At 39.1% G+C, this 21,569-nt stretch overlaps 2 protein-coding genes across 2 annotated transcripts; one reads left to right on the top strand and one right to left on the bottom strand.

Moving 5' to 3' along the window:
• Positions 1 to 4,307: 4,307 nt before the first annotated feature.
• LOC140230796 (N-acetyllactosaminide beta-1,3-N-acetylglucosaminyltransferase 4-like) lies at positions 4,308 to 6,166 on the bottom strand. The gene has a single exon (XM_072310933.1). It carries the CDS (start codon positions 6,084 to 6,086, stop codon positions 4,704 to 4,706), a length of 1,383 nt encoding a protein of 460 aa, XP_072167034.1. The 5' UTR covers positions 6,087 to 6,166; the 3' UTR covers positions 4,308 to 4,703.
• A 13,716-nt stretch (positions 6,167 to 19,882) lies between these two features.
• LOC140231153 (beta-1,3-galactosyltransferase 1-like) lies at positions 19,883 to 21,358 on the top strand. Its single transcript, XM_072311303.1, has one exon. It carries the CDS (start codon positions 19,883 to 19,885, stop codon positions 21,356 to 21,358), a length of 1,476 nt encoding a protein of 491 aa, XP_072167404.1.
• The last annotated feature ends 211 nt before the right edge of the window (positions 21,359 to 21,569 follow it).

Genomic DNA, 21,569 nt, shown 5'->3' with positions numbered 1-21,569 from the left:
TACGATAAATTTTTCCATCCATCAATCCTTGAATAAGTGTTTTTGCGATTATTGTAGACCAGCAAAACTCCATTGTTGTTCCTATTCTCTCAAAAACAGATAAATATACATCACGTATTCTATAGTGTATATGATATATGTATAATGTACTTGTATATATTATTTATCGAGATGGACATCAATCAAAGCTTTTAAAGTACATAAGGCAGAGTACCTGATCACGTGGGTTTTGTGATCACCAGGGTCTGATCGTTTCATTATATAGACTTGCGCAGGAATGACAACTTAAAGCTGATCAAGAAGCTGGATTTTTTTCCTCACCATGACACTTGCCTTTACAGCAAGATTTGCTATCTATATAAAGTAACTATAGCATGAAACGGGAGAACAGACCTCTGTTTGAAAACAATGTAAATGAAATACCAGCTTTCTTTATTCTTCGAATAGCCAACCAACCGAATATTGTTTAAAACACCCGCAAACATCCCCGTCACCCACACACACACACACATGAACAAATGCGCATACAGTGTATAAAGCTTTATCTGGAGACCGTTACACATGATACACAACAAATTATGATGTGGCTCACTGATGTTTCTTAAAGTAATTTTTATTTTTGCTTTTGAAGAAATTAAATTAAATAAAACAAAGTATATTGCATGCATTGCGCATTATACTAATGTCCACAATGACGTCATCACGTCATGATTCAGACATTCAACTTGGGATAGTATCAGTTATTACTTATACTTTACAACTAACTCCACATCGAAAATGTGCTTGGGTCACGTAAATACCTTGATTACTTGTTAATATGCAAACGTGAGTTTACGCGTGAGAACATACATGCTATACCAGTGACAACTACTACATTACAAAATACAAATGTATGCCGAAATTAATGCTTTTCTTCAGATAAATTCACTTTAGTATCGTTATTACAACCACTTGCATATAACTGTTTCTTTTTCCAAATAGAAACGTAGACGTTGCCCTGAGTAAAGTTATTCTTCATCATAGTAGCGAAACGAAAGACATAATATGAGTTTGAGAGAAGCCTTAGATATCAAGTTATGACTATTACACAAATGTCAGAAAATCGGTTGACACGGTAACCTCGTATGCAGCAAGATAGCCTTCTAGTCACGTGACAGTGATGTCACTTCCGTACCCTTCACTACCAGTACTTTCCAATATCACACAAAGCCGTACGTAACACAATATGGGGGAAAAAATACAATTCATTGCTACACGTTGTTATTGGTATAATGTTCTATGGTAAACAAAGTTTTCGTACTCAAAGTTCTTCGTCACGTGAACTCTTTCAACTGAAAAGATTAACGTCGAAGAACTTCGTTACTTTAAAGGTCTTGCTTCAGTTATACCTATGGGAACAGCGATTTAAAAAAAATCAAAATATCCCATTTGATGCCCATGTGTAGTTCTGTTGTATCACAAAACATCCTAACATATAAAATTTTTGTAATACAGCCTAAAATATAAGGAGATATCAGTATTTTTCTTATTAAACCATAAAAACGGTTTAGTGTGAAAACACTTTTATTATAACTATTGTTCACATTTTGTGTATTTAACAATACTTAACATCGATTATACGGATTCAGATTTTTACAGTGGTTGTTTCTATCCCAAACTCATATTTTAGAACTATCATAAAGCACAAATGCTGGGTTTTTGCTTCATCTGCAAATGGTAAATTATGCCTTTAATAACTTGTTGTTTTCATTGCATCTGATATATGCCTTGGTTTCACAAAATGATATCCACTTCATTGATCCCCCCCCCCCCTTCATGGCTCAGATAATAAATAAGGTGACGAACATGAAAATATAGAATACGCTCACTTTGGCAAAATACGACATATTTTAAGGTCGTTTCGCTCGGACAAGTAGCACCAATGATATAACAGAGTCACTATAGCTATCATGAAATCAATTTCATGATTCACACCATGGCGGCAGCATTGTACAAAAACTGTATGTCTGCCATCGTAACCATTTTATTCATTCACGACCTCGAAATAAATATCTTGGCAAATGTAACAAGTTCAATACTGGCCGACAACGATTTGTTGCTCAACAGATTACTGGTAACAATGACAGTTTGAACACGTTTTCCAATCTATTATATTCCCGACTTTACTGTACAAATGTGAGATGAGAAATACACAAAAATGTATACACACTTACACACACCCACTCGCACATACACTCATACACATTCCAGACACACGTAAAGGTGCCCAGTTTTGCGAGTGCTATACTGCATGTATCTAAATCTTTATATAAAAGTCCCTGAACAATTTGTTACTGTTGCAGCAAGTTAGGATAAATCGCAAGTTTTTAGGTTGACATGAGGAAGAGCCGAGACAGAATATTATACGCATTTACACATTTCTAAACCAACTTTGTTAGCAGCCATACATACATAGAATCTCACATTTCAAAAATATGAATTTGAATAATCAGTTGCCAGGGCTATAATTGCACCTTTTTAAAAACATAATGTGCTTTCACTTTGGCAGGGTGACAGACATTTGATGATATACGAGACAGTTGCTCCAGTCTTACTGTATTTTCTCCAAAGACTTAAGGTTAGAGTTAAGGTTGTGATGGGGTTTAAGGTTTAGTTTGTTGTGAGGATTAGAATTATGGTTAGGATCATGTTTGTAGGTAGAATTTACGTTTGGCTTAGCCTGCAGATATTTCATATAGAAGCAACTGTCGCAGGAGCAAATATCATAGAACCCTTTGACAGAGGTCAGTTGGCGACGATCTTGTACCAAACATGTTGTGTAAAGGATGTATACGGATGTGATATCTATATGTGTGTATCATGGCCGTAAATCCTGGGGGATGAAAGTCCCCACCCCCGCTTTTGGAGAAGGGGGTGGACTGTACAAACACTCCCCCCCCCCCCATGAAATTTCTAATTTCTAGTCTAAATATGCAAAAATCGCCCTCGTATATAGGAGGGGGTCTATCTCCCCTCCTACACCCTCTCCCCGCACATTTCTCTGAATATGAATGTCTCTCACTTAATAAAAACAAAAACAAAACCGAAAACAAAAATCCAATATTTCACCGCAAATGTTCACTGGATCTCTGAATTTGATACAGGTCCGAAAATGAAAAAAAAAAAAAAAAAGAATCTCCCTCGTATCTAAGGGGTACCCTCTCCCACACTCTCGATCCCCCCCCCCACACACACACCTTCCATCATGAAAACGGTTCGCACATGGGGATGAGTGTTTTAATGGACTAAATTCGTGTTCATTCATAAATTCGATAGAAATAAGGATCTACTATATTATACAGAAATAAATATCCAGATTTTAATCTGATGTACTTCATTTGATTTCAGTTTTGTACGCACAAATTGTGTGCGTGTATAACGTATTAATGACTTAATGACTGATGACTATTGCCGATCATCCCCCCCCCCCCCACACACACACACACACTCCTTGGTGCGGGGTGTGTATGTTTATGGTGTCTTTGTGTGTTTATTTCCCGTGTATTTGAGGGTTTGAATGGCTGCAGTGACAGAACATACCGTAAGAGGTTATTTTCTTTTAGTATTATAACCTTTATTATTAGAATAGTCGGTATTTGAACAGCCTATGAGATTTCATTTCGTCGAATCCAATACACAGTACAACAATGATATAAATTATCACTAAAGAAATTATTGAGAAGTAAACGTTTGTTTCGGATTTCATTTGCTTGATGAATGGTAGATGGTCACAAGAAAGGTGAATCGTTAAAACAAACTTATTTCAGTTAGGTCGCGATATGACTGCGTAAAGACGTCGGTGAATGAAACCCTGAACGAACGCCGTATTGACCCTACGTAATCTCGCGCCATTCATACCGAATTCATACTGAGTTGCTCTGCTAAAAAACAAAAACAAAAAACAAAGCATTTTTGAACGACTTCCCATTTCAAATGTTAACCTGATAGCAACGTAACACAAACTTGACACGACAACTAACCTTACGATTGAAACTGGCAATGAAACTTTTGGAATAGACTCAGATTATGAATCAAATGTCGAGAGTCAATCGCATATGGCTTGATAAATGGGTTGATTGTCAATCGCACTGTATATAGGACCAATCAAAGTAACGCATGTTTATGGCCGTCTGATACGTTAGCTGCGGTTAGCATTAACCCAACTTGTCATGTGTAACTTCTGATCTCGGTGAAAAATAACCAAAATAAATGAATACAAGTTTGTAAAAAATAAGTCACGAAAATAGCCTCACCTCCTGAAACCCAATTCAGACAAAATACTGTAGATTGAATCATAGACTTACATAACAACGAACATGTTTGGTAATGACTGCAGTTGCTTTACATGAAAATCCGAAAATCCGAAAAGCCGGAAGGATAAAGCTGAAATCAAATCTTGTCAGAGTACAAATGTACTTTGGAAATACGTATAAACAGAACAAATGTAACGAAATACTTGATATAACACACTCTGTGACCAAAATAAAGCAAATTTCTCTTACGTTGAAAACGTCAATAATGAATACAATAGAATTTGTACATTTTTTTCGTTTGAAGACAATAATTAAATCTAAACTGTGCTTACTCTACAAAAAAATCATATGGCGACCTAAATTTGACTCGGGTGGACAAGCACACAATATGACATGACCAAAATATTCGGGTCATGACGACTTAATTTTGAACCGACATGTGTCAAACATGAGCGTCATGTACTCGAGATCGAGGTTAGAAACGACTGTGTAATACCGGAAAAGTTTCGCCGCCTCCGTTTTGTCCCTGATCTGCGAATGCTCTGCGATGATGAGAATGAAATCATGATATTCTTTCGGAACGACGCCGAGTTTTTTGAGACAGAGGCCCAAAAACACGTCCTCCCAGGGAAATAGGGGCGTGGTCGTTGCCTCTCTGAGCAGGCCCTCCACTAGGTCCGTGGAGAGGATGTAGCCGGGGCCGTTGAGGTAAGGCGGGTATGTTGGAGCTGGGAAGTACTTCTCGGAGATGTAGTATTTGCTGCTGGTGTTGCGATGTACCGGGGCGGCGATAAGGGCTTCTGCCGCGGTGAAGTTTCTAGTGGTCGCATTCTTCAGGAGCCTCAGCAACCGATTCTGGTGGATCATCGAGTCGTCGTCGATCTTCATCGTGAACGTGGCCTGTCGGCATCGGGAAGCCACCCACTTCAGGCCCATCACCGTCTTCAGGGTCAGGTTGGCGTAGCTGTCCACGAAGTCCTCCTGTACGATGTCGCCGTGCGTTGCTGCTTCCATGTCCAGCTGAGCTTGCAGTGACGGCTGTCTGACAGCACCCAGCAAGAACACCACCCGGAAGGTACCCCGGCTCAGAATTGGCCAGTTCCGTCTGTTGCCGTAAGTCTGGCGTATTAGGTTCCGACGTTCGATATTTTTAGGAGCCGTTGTGACCATGAAGATGACGAGAACTTTGAGTCGCCTTCCGTCCCCTTTCGAACACACGTCTGGATTGTGGATGTATTTATAATTGTGAGCGTCTATTGGCTCGTCAACATAATGCTCACTCTTTGGTATTGTTATTTCCTTGTTATATGTCAACATTAAGTCAGCTATCTTCCCTTTCATATCATCTTGTGAATCAATCCCATCATTACCTTTCATTTCCGTTTTGGGGTAATCATTTCTTTCCTTCGACGAATTTGTGCCTTCTATCGTACGATCTGGTTCTCTTCGAGCAAAAGCGCGGTTCTCGTTATCAAATATCATTTTCTCGTACTTCTCGAGTTTGGTCACGTCGAAATCTATGTCGTGCAGCGAGGCCCGTTTGTGCATAAGCCGCACTTTGTCGAAGATATCCATCTTGGATTGGCGCACGCGACCCGCGCGTCTGTTGCGTCGTTGAATCCTCTCGAAGCCCCGGTCGATCCGCTCCTCGTCGGGCATATCCGGAAGGCCCCGGATGAAACCGGACTGGCTTCGGGAGAGTGCGGGCACGCTGCTCATTATCAACAAGGCATAGGTGCAGATTGCTCCCATGGCAAATGGTAAAATGATGCGAGTTAAACTGATACGCGGCATGGCTGCGCAACAACCTTTGCAATGTGTATCTAAATGCAGTCAAGAGGGGGAAACTTCGCGATTTTTACCACCACTCCAATTTTTCCAATTTTTCCCCCGCGGGGAGGGGGGGGGGGTCAAAAATGACAATAAGAAGCTCCTGTAGATAAAGTCTCGTACAAAACACTGCTGCGATGCAAGCTGGGCATTCATCAAACGACTTCCCACGACTGTGCGATTTCTGCTACTTTTTTCAGATTGAAGTAAGTCTTAAAACTCCATGGTTTACACAAAACCTGTTTTCACATGGCAGTGTGCGCTTTACAATCTATTGCAGACGAACCGTGACGCCATTTTTCTTAACTGCGTGGATTAGTTCACCTTCTGGAGTGACCACTGGCCGAACGACTAAGATGTCCAGGAGATGACGTGTGTGGCTTCATCCACTCATCTGTTTTCGCCTCCTCACAATTTGTGGTCTCTCATCGCAGCGGATAAGAAGAGGATGCTGAGGAGATAAGAATATTAGAACCATGATCAGCAAAGTGCAAACGTCGGGATAACGCCCCTTAATATATGCTATTGTAAGGCCATCAAATTATATATATTATATACGCTAAATCCTCCACACTGAAAATCACTTGCTTAAAAAAAAAAAAAAAAAATCATTCTCTAGTCATTGACAAACAAGTCGACTCCGTCTTCACTTGCTATATCTTCTTACACAGCCTAAGTTTACGGTGTTCCATTGCTTTTTACCAGAATGAAATCGAATAGATTGCAAATATCACTTACCGCTCCTTTTTAATTCTCAGGGGTTTTTTATGAATACATTGTTTGCACTTGTGTATCTGCACGTTTTTACGAAGTATCTTATTGTATGAAAAAAAAAATGATTATGTGCTTTTTATAAAGCGAATAAGGAGTGTAATAATAATGATGATAAATGAAATGTAATTGTGCTTGTCAAATCTGATATAAAATCCTACTTCAGATTTACAATGAAAAACATGTGATATTGTAATCCGTATGGGCGATGGTCGATAGAGAAAATCTGCATTTTGCGTATATCTGTGTGCACAATGAAAGGCGCGTGGTATCAAGTTTATTCAAAACACTCGCTTACTGGTAGTCACTGGTAGTGCTTGCATGTATACGGGGTATTTGTCTTGCTGTTTTTACGTGGAAGTATAGGCGTGAGGTAAAATTCACGTAACATAAACACCGACATTTCTTCAAAGGTGGTTACAATACTATTATTAGTTTGACGCATAGACCTAATTTCTTCTCGACAAGATAAAACTATAGTATAAGCGTATTTGAACAAATAGGAGACATGTACAAACTAACTTTAACGTCGCTTATTATCTATTCACAACGCCATGCCATTGCTCATGTATAAATTTCATTCCATCATGTAAAAGCTAAATTTTATATTCTGAACGATACCTGTCTACTTGTCCCTGCTTTGGGAATCGTCAAATAAAATGTTTCTTTGAAAAAAAAAATCATGTTCTAATGTATTATGCACGGGAGCATGTTATTTAACAGGGTAATGGAAGGCAATGAGAAACTAAGTTTCGTTTCGCAACTATTTTCTACTAAATTTAACGCCTTCTCTATTATATCTTATATCTCCATGTCTTATTTTTCGACATATTAATAGCTTACAACCATTCTGATGAGTCCTTATTAGTTAAAGCAAAATCATTTTTATTTGATAGGTACTTCGTCTTATGAAATGTTTTCAAATGCCATGAGCCGATAAGCTTTGTTTTTGTTTTTTCTTTCTTTCATTTCCTTTGCGTTTATTATGAAAGCTAAAAGTGAAGGGTATGCTTATTTTCAGTCTGTATTACATCACGCCTATTCTCCGAGATACTTGGCTATCGCATTTTCTTTTTTGTAAATTCTCCAGTTCAAATGATTTGAAAAGAAAATACGTCACACTGGACGAATGAATAACTGCTGTGCCACACTACATCAATTTCATCAGCTTTTATTACACCTCAGCATGTAGTTTGTATTATAAGCCCCCCCCCCCCCCCCTCCCCCACTCAGGTGATCATCTACCGTGGGCGCATTCCCGACTTTTCGGGAAAGGGGTTTATTTCAGGTGCTCAAGTCAAGGGGAAAACCGTTGAAATTGGGGGCATTTTAGAATTTTTCCCGAAATCATTTTGGATTAGGGGTAATTTTCAAAATTTTTCCGAGGTAAGTATGAAATTGGGTTCAAAATAGGATAAGTTTCAAACCCCAGGACAAAATTCCGAAATAGGGGTAGTGAGGCTTCTTGGTGTTTGCCAGATCTCTAAACTGCTTATACACTGTAAAAAGAGCGGTGTTAGATTGAACACCATTGGTGTTAAATCTAACACCGATCAAGTGTCAATAGAGGACCACACCGACAGATATAGAAAGTACATTTTGATGGTGTTGAAAAGTGTTCATCTGGCCCTTTCTGGTATTAATTTGACACTGTAGCTGGTGATATTTTGACACTGCGCTGGTGTTAATTCAACAATGACACTACTTGGTGTTGATTTGATATTGCTGATGTTAATGCCAATGGTATAACACCAGCCCAGCTTCAATATGAGACCGCACCTACTGGTGTTACTGTGGTGTAAGTAAATGTGTTTACTTTTTTTTTAATCAATACTTTATCGGAAAGTTCCTGTTCACGTTCAAAATCAATAAGAAAAACAGTAACAAATTACCTATCTAAAAACTTTAGTTTTATATTTTGAAGTGACACCCGAAGGTGTCAATTTAACACCACAAATGAGCACCAAAAACTTAACACCAGCTCGGTGTTTCATATTTAACACCCGATTTTTTGCAGTGTAATAACGTGCATGTCTTGCTGCAAAGCATGCCAGGCCGGCTTACTCTTCCCAGGACATTTCGTCAAATGCACTACACAAGTACGTTATGCTTCTTTGCTATAGCTTCCCGTCCAAAAACCTCGATAGAGGGTCACTTTGTTGGCTTCCCTAAGCTTCCAAAAATCCGTGATTGGGGGTCAAAACCATGAACCACTTTCCATCCTTCAAGGGGACATCTCTAAGAATCTGGAACAAGTACATTGCTGTGTATGGTTGACCACCTGACCATAGCAAGGATCATCAAAAATGTTTCGTATGAAGAGAAATCTGCTTCGTATTAAGAGAAATCTGCGAGTGTATAACAAGCATAAAATCCATTGGCACGTGCGCGTTCTAATGTAAGCCCTTTGCCAACTTTTCGTCTTTTCATTAGCATGTCGAGGCAAGGTCGTGGTGTGGTGTTGTTCTGCTCGGTACATTAAATTGAGGTCGTTTCCTCGTCTCACACGAACGTCCTTGCTGGTTGGATGGGTTGGTATATACTCTATGAGCAGACGCATGTTTTGAAAATTTCTCGGATGGAACCTACTGTCCAGATCTATAGGCACACTATGTCTGAAAACGGAAACGATTCACCTATGTTGCAATATTCAATTCTTTTGGCGTACACAATTTCCATACTGCGGATTCGTGTTTATTCAGATTCATTATAATGAGTGGGGGCATCACGCGATAATACTTTGGCTATTAATTGCTCCAAAACTGTGGAATGTGTGCCTGACACAAGATTTGGGTACTGTGTAAGCTGTGATTTTTGGAATTAGACTTTCGCTGCAACGTCCAGTTTAAAACCTTCTAAAGTACGAAAAGTTGGAACATAGTTTAATTGTTCAGGGTTTATTGAACGTCCCTCTCTCCAAATAATACAATTCGCAGGCATCCAGCTAGGCCTGGTGGCAACATCATGATTCATACGTAGAAGGAATCATGAAGGAACGATCCGGACTTACGTCAGATTGCTGAATACGATAGGCCACAGTGGGACGCCATTATTGTCATAAGACACTGGTAAAGAACTTTCTGTTTTGGTTTTTCTCTGTGATTCTGTTTTTCTTTTTTTTGTGTGTGTGTTTTGTGTTGTGTGTGTGTGTGTGTGTGTGTATGTGTGTGCGCGCGTGTGCGTATGTGCTTTGGGGGTTGCATCGGATATCTTTGGATTTGTAGCTGAGGACAGACTTTCGGGGGGGGGGGGACCACCTATATACTGTATGCCAATACACTCCAATGAGGACTAGAAATAAGTCACCCACAGAATACTGACTAGAAATAAGTCACCCACTGAATACTGACTAGAAATAGGTCACCCACAGAATGCTGACTAGAAATAAGTCACCCACAGAATGCTGACTAGAAATAAGTCACCCACAGAATGCTGACTAGAAATAAGTCACCCACAGAATGCGGACCAGAAATAAGTCACCCACAGAATGCGGACCAGAAATAAGTCACCCACAGAATGCGGACCAGAAATAAATCACCCACAGAATGCGGACCAGAAATAAGTCACCCACAGCCTGTAAATGTAACCGTACCAAAACGCACAATCCGATTTATTAAGTTCAATTCAACTGACTGCAATGACCCCTTATTTCCTGCAAACAATACGCATATCAAGTAGAATTAACGTTTAACGAGTGTCATTACTTCCTGCGCCTCCGAATACACATAAATGTATTGAATTCTAATTTGCATTAGTGACTCGTTAGACAACGATTATACCCTCCTATGACTATGCATTTCCTCATTAGATTTGCTAGACCCAATCAAAACGCGAAATAATGCAACTGCACACATGGTGTGCATGATGACACATGGTGTCACTGATCCAACAAGCAGGTGATAACTGGGCATTTCGAAAGAAAACGGCATCATGATGTCGGTGCATATTGGGCTTTTAGGATGGCTTACACCTTCTACGAAAATATATAGTCATCTTACATCAAGGCTGTTTGAGAGATATTGGCTAGGCGCGGTCAGACTGGCAAAAGATCGAGAAGTTTAAGATCGCGAAGTTTGGGCCATTGGTACGCGCGCAAGCAAGAGTGCGCCGTCCGATGGCGAGTGATTGTGACGTAACAATGCACATCTGTACATGACAATGGCCTCGCGCTTCGGAGGCACCGCCCGCAAACAGATCGAGAAGTTTCGCGGGAAGTTTCGCGGGAAGTTTGCGGTCACACTGGCAAAACTTCGAGATCTTAAAGATCGCGATCTTAAACTTCGCGATCTTTGGCCAGTCTGACCGCGCCTTATATGTCCATTATCTCTTTTTAATCGATAAAGAAAATCGTCTCCTCCAAACGCCCGGCCACCCACACACTCGGCAGGGAGTACTATTAGGCATTGTTGAAGGAGGCACACCAGAGCGGAACAAAAGATCTTTTCTAGAATGGCAAATAGAAGGGGAACGTAGCTGTCCCTCTGCTCTTATATTATAATAGCATCCTCCACGTAAACAAGCCGAATTGGTTCATGACCATACATGCCCTACAGGCAGGAGTTCGATGAAGGAAATGACAAATGCCAGGTAAAATTTCCCAACACTTCTTAACAAACTGTGGTTATCCCTAGGGATTCGTATAACATGGAAAAGATATGATCCAAGATATAAGTGAGAAATCGCATCGGGAAAATTGATATTTTAATGATAAAGGAAAAACTAGATCACGGAGGTGGAAGGTCTCTCTTCCACCTCCCTGACTGGATTAAAAGAACCTGCCGGCAATACCAGTGATGTGTGTAGGGGAAAACCGGATAGTTCGTGTTTTCTTCTAAGTTAATTTAATGTATAAAATTGATATTTCACTTTGAAATTGGTTAAACGAGGGATTCTAATGAGAAACCATACTTACTCCCATAAATAGAGTGAGTGAAACAGCCCGATTATGACCCTAAAAATATAGGAACACAATTACTTCATAATTCTATTGTAACTCCAGGTAAGAGTTTTTATTCTCATACCCTCACAACATTAACCAAAATATGATACGTGGCCGGAAATGATATTTCCAGCCATTTATAGGCAATATTTTACTGATTATTCACCAGATCATGGGCCCATTGGACTTTATCAGGAGTGATAGAGGAAGAAACGTGTGGCGATAGGCAGGCCTAGTAATGTTTCGGACGATGACGATACAGTTAAGGAGTAACAAGGGTTCGTCATCGTTGGTGTGTGTGTGTGTGTGTGTGTGTGTGTGTATGTATGTGTGTGTGTGTGCGTGCGTGTGTTTGTGTTAAACCTGTAATAGATGTACCTTTCTTTCATAGAGCACCCATTTCCAATGATAACAACTACGCCAAAGTTGGTGATTTTGTTCATTCCACCACACACACACATTCAGACACACACACTACGCCAAAGTTAGTGATTTTGTTCATTCCACCCACACACACACACAGACACATTCACACGTTGGAAAGATTGAATTTAGCCCAAATTAAGACATTGTTGGGTCATGACAGTAACATTAATGATATAGCTACCTACCGAACCAAAAGGCACTCACCACTTCGTACTGAAGTCCGAAGGATACTTTTAACGAAAAAATGTAACATCTGCACATGTCGTGTCTGCCAAGGGTGTTTGACCGACCGTAGCAATATATATAAGGATGTGAGGTCACGTAGATCTAGTCTAGATAGGAAAATATCCGAGGACCACGACGAAAAATCACGGAGGAGATGAAGAAAAATCAGTGAATCAGTGAATCCATTCCGCCGTACCTACTGGCTCTCACTGCACGCCGCTCGCACTCATGTAGCTTTGTGTTGGCGGAAACACGACCGAACATGCCACCAGTCAGTACTAGAATGATATAGCTGGAGGAGTTGGGCAGCTCACCGACTGAACAACCCAGTGATGTAAAAACAGAAAGAGGGTACTAGTATTGTATGGAAAGCGCGCGCAACAAAAGATTCCGCGAGATCCGGCGTTGGACGCCCAGCAGCCACCCGTGAATTAAACATCTGTGAATAAGTTCCTTATAGCTTCTTTCTACATTTCAGAGAACAATTCCTCTTTTAAGAATTTCTGAGTCTCTGTGAAATCAATGCATACCTAGCGCCTATATGGAAGAAAGCGATTACAGCTGAAGAAAATGAACGAAAATACTAAAATCGTCTATGTGCGTTAAAGGGTCTATGTGATGCAAATGATGTTGCCTTTTATTGATTGATGATAACTTGATCATCACATATAATCAGGCCAAAAAAAAAAATACTTAAGTATGTGCCATATATTCATATTTTTTTCAAATATTCTTCTAATTACTTCGATATGCCTACAAAAAACGTCCAAGCAAAGATTTTGTCAGTGACATCATTGGTCAATCAATGCTGAAGTACCAATATGATTAACAAAAGAGTACGTTTTCCATAGACTGACTATTACTCGCATGTTTTACTGTATTATATTTTGTTGGTTATAATCATAATTATTAGCAATGCAGTCTTGGGAAAGGGACATTCAGATCTTTTTCGTTAATCACATAAGTATACTTAGGCAATAATTGACAGATGATGTCATATACAGGATCTTGGACTAGAGAATTATTTATTTTTGTGGGATTATCCAAGTAATCTGAATACACACATATATAATATATCATATGAAGATTTATGTATAATAAAATACTTGGCACGCAGTTAGGTATTGATTTGGCCACATAAGTGATGATCAGGGTACCATGAATCAACATAAGTCCACACGCATTTACATTTCACAAGTTACTTTAAGCTGAAGATCGGAGAGAATAAGTGCGAGTATGTGTGTGTGTGTGTGTGCGCGCGCGCGCGCGCGCGCGCGCTTCGGAAAAAAAAACCTTCTCCTTCCAACAAAATTTCTACTTCAAACAAAACGGCAAAAAAAAAAAAAAAAAAAAAACGTTCTCCTTCCAACAAAACAAAACACAACACAACACTTTACACATTGCATTTGAATGCGTTTTCCTTTCTCTAAAAAGGACACTTTAAGACGAAGATGGGTACATACGAGTCGCTGAGAAACCCTTGGATTGAAATAAATCACAACAATTCTGCGATGACGCTGGAAAATGATTAAACTAAACTTAGTTCATATTTTTTATGTCTCGAGTTAAAACGAGGAAGTAATATTATTGTAATTTTGGGCTGTGATGAGATTATATGAGGATGATGATGATAACAATATCAACAAAATGAAATGAAATGAAATGAAATTAAATTAAATTAAATTAAATTAAATGAAATTAAATTTATCTACAAAACAAACAAACATCGTCAACAAAGTCACAACAATGAATAGTTGAAAAATAGATTGGCAAAAAAAAAAAAGAACTGGCAGTAGCGTGCAGGCTAGTCGAGGCCAGTCCTTTCATTAATATAGATTATAATATAACGTATTTGCAATATTCACAGAAGAATTTTTATATGTACATATTTACATTTTTACATAGGGGATCATTTATACTATAATTGATAACAGATACTTTCGCAATGATATCCGAAAATGATAATAACAAACTGAATTTTGAATGTGTTGTTAATAAAGTTACAAAACTTTTGGAATTCACATGTATGTCATCATGTATTCATTTATTTTATGCATATTATGTACAAAATAAATTCATAAATAGATAAAGATACATATTCATGTGTATTTGTTTTACCTTGCAGTTATCCGTGTTTTGAAAAGACTAAAAATAGAGAGATCTTGGTCAAAGCAGGAATTTCTTGTGTATATTATGTAGATTAATTACACGAGAAATAATATGAACGGAAAGTAAAACATGCTCGTGCGTCTTGTGGAGTATGTGCGCGAGACAATAAGTGTTAAAGAAATGCGGAATGATTTGGAAAAAAAACAACTTTCACTTGTTATGTATGATAGTCAATATATAGTGTTGTGCGCAGTGCCCTTCTTGCGATGTGGACGTATTGAATGTGCCCGTCACATGGTAATCTGAACCATCACGTTCAGCGTCTATTGCCAGTAATCTATTTGCAACTAGAAATAAACGTCGCTAGGGCGACTGTTATGCCTCCACTATTTCGTACTTTTCTCTCAAGAGGTCTTCAGAATATCTTGGCAATACCAGACAATGGTTTGAAGATTAGCAAATGATAACACTGTACACACCAATTTTCATGAAAATATTTTGAACCATTTTTCGAAACATAGACAAAGGCAGTGAACTTGCAGCATTTTCTCTTAACGTTTGACCACATGGCCCAAATCTTTCCTTACATAATCGTTATCCAGAATATGCAAGTTTAATAAAGTGTACACATTAAATCATTTCTAAGGTACATCTCTGTACGGAGAAAATAGTGTTACTTCACCTTAAGAGGTAACCTAACCTTTGACCATTGAGCTTATTAACCTCATGATCCAATATCTCCCATGAGAATCATTGTCAGGCAGCTCATGTATATGTATGAAGTTTTATGAAGTAATTATCTAAAATAGAGCAATATCTGAAAATGAGGAAAAATTGAAATTATGATTTTATCATTTTCACTTGACCTTTGGTCTTTGACCTCATGGCCTCAAACTTTATCCACAGAATATTTTACTTAGCAATACATTCATACACCAAAGTTTAATGAAAATATCTTCCGGCATCGTAGAGATATAGGGGAAATCATGAAATTGTACTAGTTGATCTTGACTTATATGACCTTTGACCTTCAGTTTCGTGCCAAGTTTCATGTCGATACCTTATAGCTCAAATCGATTATGGGCGGATCGACCGAAGGACGGATGGACGCACAACTCGAAAACATAATGCCTCCTGCGATACTTCTTGGCGGAGACATCAACAAAAAAGCAAAGACATGAGAGAATCGCCACGCTATGCAAACTCATGGAAGTGGGGAGAAGTGTGGAGGCTCTTGGAAGGACAACTATGCCATAAACTGCATTCTTTATCTCTTTCTGTGTCAGGGATTTGGGACAGTGTTTACAACGCCGTGAACCGTTGTTTTCTATGCCAATCGGCAGTCAGAGTACCCGAAGCTAAAACAGAAATCGTGTAAAAGAATCATAATCCCAGTCACCAAACACGCTAAAAGAAAAGTCACAATATCCTGTTCCTTTTGTCACAGGGCGAACCTATTGTTAATATTTCATCAAAATCCTCTCGTAATATTCGAGCGTTACTGCTATAAACAAAAACGCATGCCAATAAACACAATCCCAAGGAGGTGGTAAAATGAAAGGACAGAATCGTGAATAGAAGCCTTTTTTATATTTCCGCTGTGTTGGTATTATTGATCGTTGGTGTCCTATTCGTTAATCACCAAAGGGTGAAAATTGCGTACATTTGAGAAGATTGACCACCGGGAAAGAAACCCAAATATATTATTCAAAGTAAACAGTGTCGTTGCAACTTTGCCTGTAATCATTGTAAGATTCGTCCGTGGGTCAGAGGATACTGTGGAAGACGTGTCAAAGAAAAAGACCCGAGATAGAGTATGTCAAAATACAATCTCGTCCTGTGTTTGGAGTTGTCCCTTTGCATTCATGGGGGAGGTAAATGATTGGGTCTAGTGATTTAGCCTGTTACGTAATGACGAACGACTTTCCTCTATTGTAATGTCTGCGGGAATGAGAATTCACTCATTCCGTAAGTGCTCTCTCTCTCTCTCTGGTGTCATTCCAAGGGGTATTATACCAACCTGGCCTATGACAAAGACTCTACGCACAACTGCGCATTTTTGTGCCCGTGTCGTTTATAGGGCGCTATCTTATCTTATTTTTAGCGACGATCATGCGTAGTATTTCTTCTGGGTGTTCATTCAAGAATCGAAAAAGCCTGATGATACGGAAAATTTTTCCTTTTTTAATTCTTTCTTGCTTCCTTCAAGGCTTTGCAGAAGGTGAACGTTCATATGTAAGGACATAATATCTGCATTTTTGTGACAAATTTTTAGTGCTAGTCGGAGCGGACGGAGGTACGAAGAGAGCAGTATTATCCAGGGCATTCTTTTATAAGTCGGCCTTTTCTAGGAGCAAGGTTACAAGACAGCTACACGGACAACTATGCGCTAGAGTCGCAGCGACTACAACTCTGCCAGAAGTCTACATTTCATGTTATTGGCGTGATCTATCTGGTAAGTGACTAAAACGATTCAATGTGATCTACATGAATGTATATCCCGCGCTCTCATCTTTACGATTAAGTGGCGATGATAAGAGCGGATCCTGATATCTCATCATGTGGAAATGTGCACTGGGAAGAGGTGTTATGGCGAGTAGGCGAGTGAGGAAAACGAACATACACTTCGAAGATGATGATATGATATATCTAGAGAGAGAGAAAGAGACAGTGAATGATATCGATCACCACCAGAGAAATCATGTTGGATATATATATATATATATATACGCATATAAACACATATATATAATACAGTGGATACATATGTATTATGTGTGTGTGTATGTGTGTGTTACACACATTGATCTTTTCTGTGGTACATGTATTTCTATTACATTTATATACAAGTGTATTATGATTGAATTAGAAAGCGTAGGTATAGTTGCTGAATGGATCGTTTTACAGGAATCTTGAATCTTGAAGATAATAATCCCGATAGCAGCTTGTCCATGAAGCCAAACTGGGATGGGCGTGCGTCAGTATAGATGACAATGTTAGAAGTAGAGTAGGTTACAACGAACGAAATAATATGTACATTAAAAAAAAAGGTGAATGTGCAAGTAAAATCCAGGGCTGGGTTTTGAGTAGCCTGGAACACACAGGAGGGTGCATCCCTTGATGATAGGTAGGGCGGCCTCCTGGAAAGCAGCAGTTGATGGTGCTGTGACTGCAAAGAGAGGTACATTTTGTAGGTGGTTCCAGGTTCTGATTGTACAGGAGTAGAAAGAGTATTTGTAAGCGTCGATGGTTGCTGTTGGAACTTCCTAGGTGATCGTGTCTGCTGAAATATTCAACCGGGGTTATATACACTGGAAGTGTGATATTGACATGATCGTGGTGAATCTTGAAAGACATGGTACATTGTGCAAAAAGTTGGAAGTGTGTATAGTGTGAAGAAAAAGAAAACTTCATAGAGATTTTTGCGGGGGTACATGGAACTCTTGCATATCACAGTGTTCGTTTCGAGATCGTAATTATTCATACTAGGATAGAGTATCACATTTTGCAAACATCCACGGATTTATGTATAGTTTATCTATATACTGTATATTTACGTATATGTATACATGCATATATATATATATATATATATATATTTATATATGAGATATATATATATATATATATATATATGATATATATATATATATATATATATATATATATATATATCTATATCTATATATCTATATATATTCTCAGCAAAGAAAAAAAAAGAAAGTAAACACCTTGTCACTCTCATGTTTCTCATAGAATATTTGGCTAGAATTTAATGTATAACAGATACCATTCGAAAGGTAATTCAATTGACTATCAGCCTGGTAGGTCAATAAAAAGTGAAACTTTACACATTGGTAAACACATTCGTTTTTCTCTTCCAAGGCAGAGAAGTAAAGATTGCAATAATGAACGAGTTGACATTCCTGAGTAAGTGCTCTACTACATAAGAATGAGAACAAAAGACAAATTTAACGAAGTAAGAAACATTTTTTTTTTTTTTGCGAAAATAAATCTATGGTCTGTATAATGTCTTTGTAGCCATGAAGACAAAGAAAGCTTAAAAATAATAGAGGAAAATTATGAATCTTCTGTCAAATCCAAATTCAAAATGGCATTAGAAAAGGAGTGATATTTACAAAAATGTTAGAAATTTGAAATGTTATTATGGTGTAAACTAGGAAATCTGCAAACTATATTTGGCTCTTGATTTTGCCTCATGAATTACTATATTCGTAAATTAAAAGAAATGAAATAATGAAATTTTATCATATTAATTACCTTTATGGCCGAACTCCCTATGCCATTTGAAGTTGATGTTGACAGAAAATTCTTATGCCCTCTCTTTCGTTTCCCGATGTGTTGTGTTTGAGGCTATACGGAAAATTCTTATGCCCCCCTCTAGTTTCACTCTTTGGTGTTTTAGTTTTAGTTTGAAGCTATGAAAAGGTACAAGAGAACAAAAACGTATTTTCGCTATTTCATTCATATCTCTCATTGTTTTAAATTGGTCATTTGTTATTATTGTAATTTTCAAGGGCATTTGCACATGAATGACAACATGTCCATTTTTGCAAATTTCGTTTTTATACCTTGTAGGACAAAAATGAATGTGCTCACTCATGCATAAATTTCACCCTTTGTATTGACCCCAAGGTTGATAGGTAATAAAGTAGCTTAAAAAGGGTATATACATGTGATACATTAATTTTTATCAAACCTTCTACAGTGTATGAAAAACATGACCTGGAAAAAGAGTTCACTTTTTTGTTGTTTTTTTCCGAGTGTACAGTATGTACATGTATATAACAATTAGCTGTGTAAATACACAACCGTATGATCCTAAAGTTGTATTTGATGAAAATGGAAAGTCCGAAATCAACAAGTAATGATCCTTCCCCTTAACTTCTTCAATTTATTTTCTCATATCCCCCTACGATTTACATAGTAAAGATAGTCAAGTGTGGTTGTTGTGTCGTCACAGTCATGTATGATCTATCTTTGAAAATAAAGCCAAGTTATATCTGCTGTGCGTTGACAGGTGATGAAAACGCGATTAATTTGTCGAAAGGATGATTAATGAGGAATGAAGCGTAATACTCGGAATTATTCTACTTATTATTTCAGCTAGGAAGAGTTATGATTTATTTTAAAAAAAAGAATATACGGTTGAAGTAGTGTAGTAGCAGTAACTCCAAATACGATTTCTGACAAGAAAACAAATGAAGCAGACGCATCAAAGCTCACAACTTGTATGCCAACATCTCTTTATTTTTCAGGTCCTTACAAGATGTCGATGATAGCTCGATCCAATCTCGTGCGTATATCATGGCTCTTCCTCCTCGTACCCCTTGCCATCTACGGGTTGCTCTACCTCCACTGCAGTTCGAATGCCGAATACTCCCGCGAGCTCCATCGACGTCGTCTCGTCCTCTGGAGCATAACCAATCGCGAGTTGTCGGCCAATAAGACGATACGGACGTTTGCCCGGCTCGGGCTCCTGCCCGACAGCGCTGTCGTGGGCAGACTCAACGACACCTTGATGTTGCTGATGGACGCGGAGAACGATATCGTGAACGTTCCTATCAGCACAATGGCCAGCGGTCTGGATGATAGGGCTTTGATAGACCTTTCGCGTGGAAATGATAACCATGAGGCAACGAACCACCGTGAAATGGGAAAAGGACATTTGAGGGAAGACAATGTGGCCGAGGCAAAGATGGAGAATGCAATCATTAAAAAAACCAAGTCCGATGATGGGGACCTGATGAACGATGGTGACGAGGAAAGCGAGGCAGAGGATGACGAGGCTGTCCAGAAGGAAAACGAGAACGCGGCTAACCAGCGAGCAGTTCCGGAAATTAAAGCGAAACGGTACATCGACGAGCGCGTCGACGAACACAATTACCGTTACGTTCATCTGCCTAAGCATCGCTGCACTCTGTCCAGTGGAAAAGTAAAGCCCGTATTCATCATATTCATGGTGGTCACCGCGCCAGGAAATTTCAAGCGTCGGCTGGTGGTTCGTGAAACCTACGGCAATGAGAAGGAATGGCCCGCCATCAAACGCGGTTCGTTCACCACGGTCTTCCTGCTCGGAACTCCGAAAAACGCCACTCTCCAAAAGCTGATCGACGAAGAGGCCGCAATGTATGGAGACATTGTGCAGGAGGACTTCGTCGACAGCTACGCGAACCTGACTCTGAAGACGGTGATGGGGTTGAAATGGATGACGCTTCACTGTCGACACGCCAGTTTTATGATGAAGATCGACGACGACTCAATGTTGAATCAGGGTCGGTTCCTCTGGATCTTTAAGAACTCTACCATATCCAATTGGACGGCTGCCGAGGCCCTGATAGGAGCAAAGGTGTTCCGAAATACTTCCAGCAAGTATTACATATCTGAAGAATACTACCCATCTCCTACTTATCCGCCTTACCTCAATGGGCCTGGCTACATCATGTCAACGGATCTGGGAGCAGCGGCTTACAAGGCGGCCCTCACCACACCCCTGTTTCCCTGGGAGGACGTCTTTCTTGGCACCTGTCTCAAGAAGCTCAATGTAGATCCCATTGTTCACAGACATTTCCTCTGGATATCGGACGAGACCCTACTGTCCATCAAAAGCGAAAAGTCCCTAGTAAGAAGACTGCGGGCCTATGTGGTCGTATCAAATCTCTATCCGGAATATATGCGAATAATGTGGACTACCTGTAAAATCAAGATATACGAGCATAGATCGCGCATCCCGCGACATCATTAAAAATGACTCGTGGAATGAAGCGACCGTTATAGTTTGATTATCACGTTCAAGTGATTAAAAAAAATATAATTAGTGAATTTAGCAAAGACAGTGGTGCAATTATGTTATAAACTGCACACGCTTGATCTATTTTGTTGAATGATGTACAAAGAGTTTGCAATCATGAGTATTAAAGGGAACTAAACAAGGAATGATAATTTGTAATATCAAC

This window comes from Diadema setosum, chromosome 7 (assembly GCF_964275005.1).
Source record: "Diadema setosum chromosome 7, eeDiaSeto1, whole genome shotgun sequence".
Lineage (NCBI taxonomy): Eukaryota > Metazoa > Echinodermata > Echinoidea > Diadematoida > Diadematidae > Diadema > Diadema setosum.
Note: the sequence above shows the minus strand (reverse complement) of the source record. Positions and strands in the feature narration are given on the sequence as shown.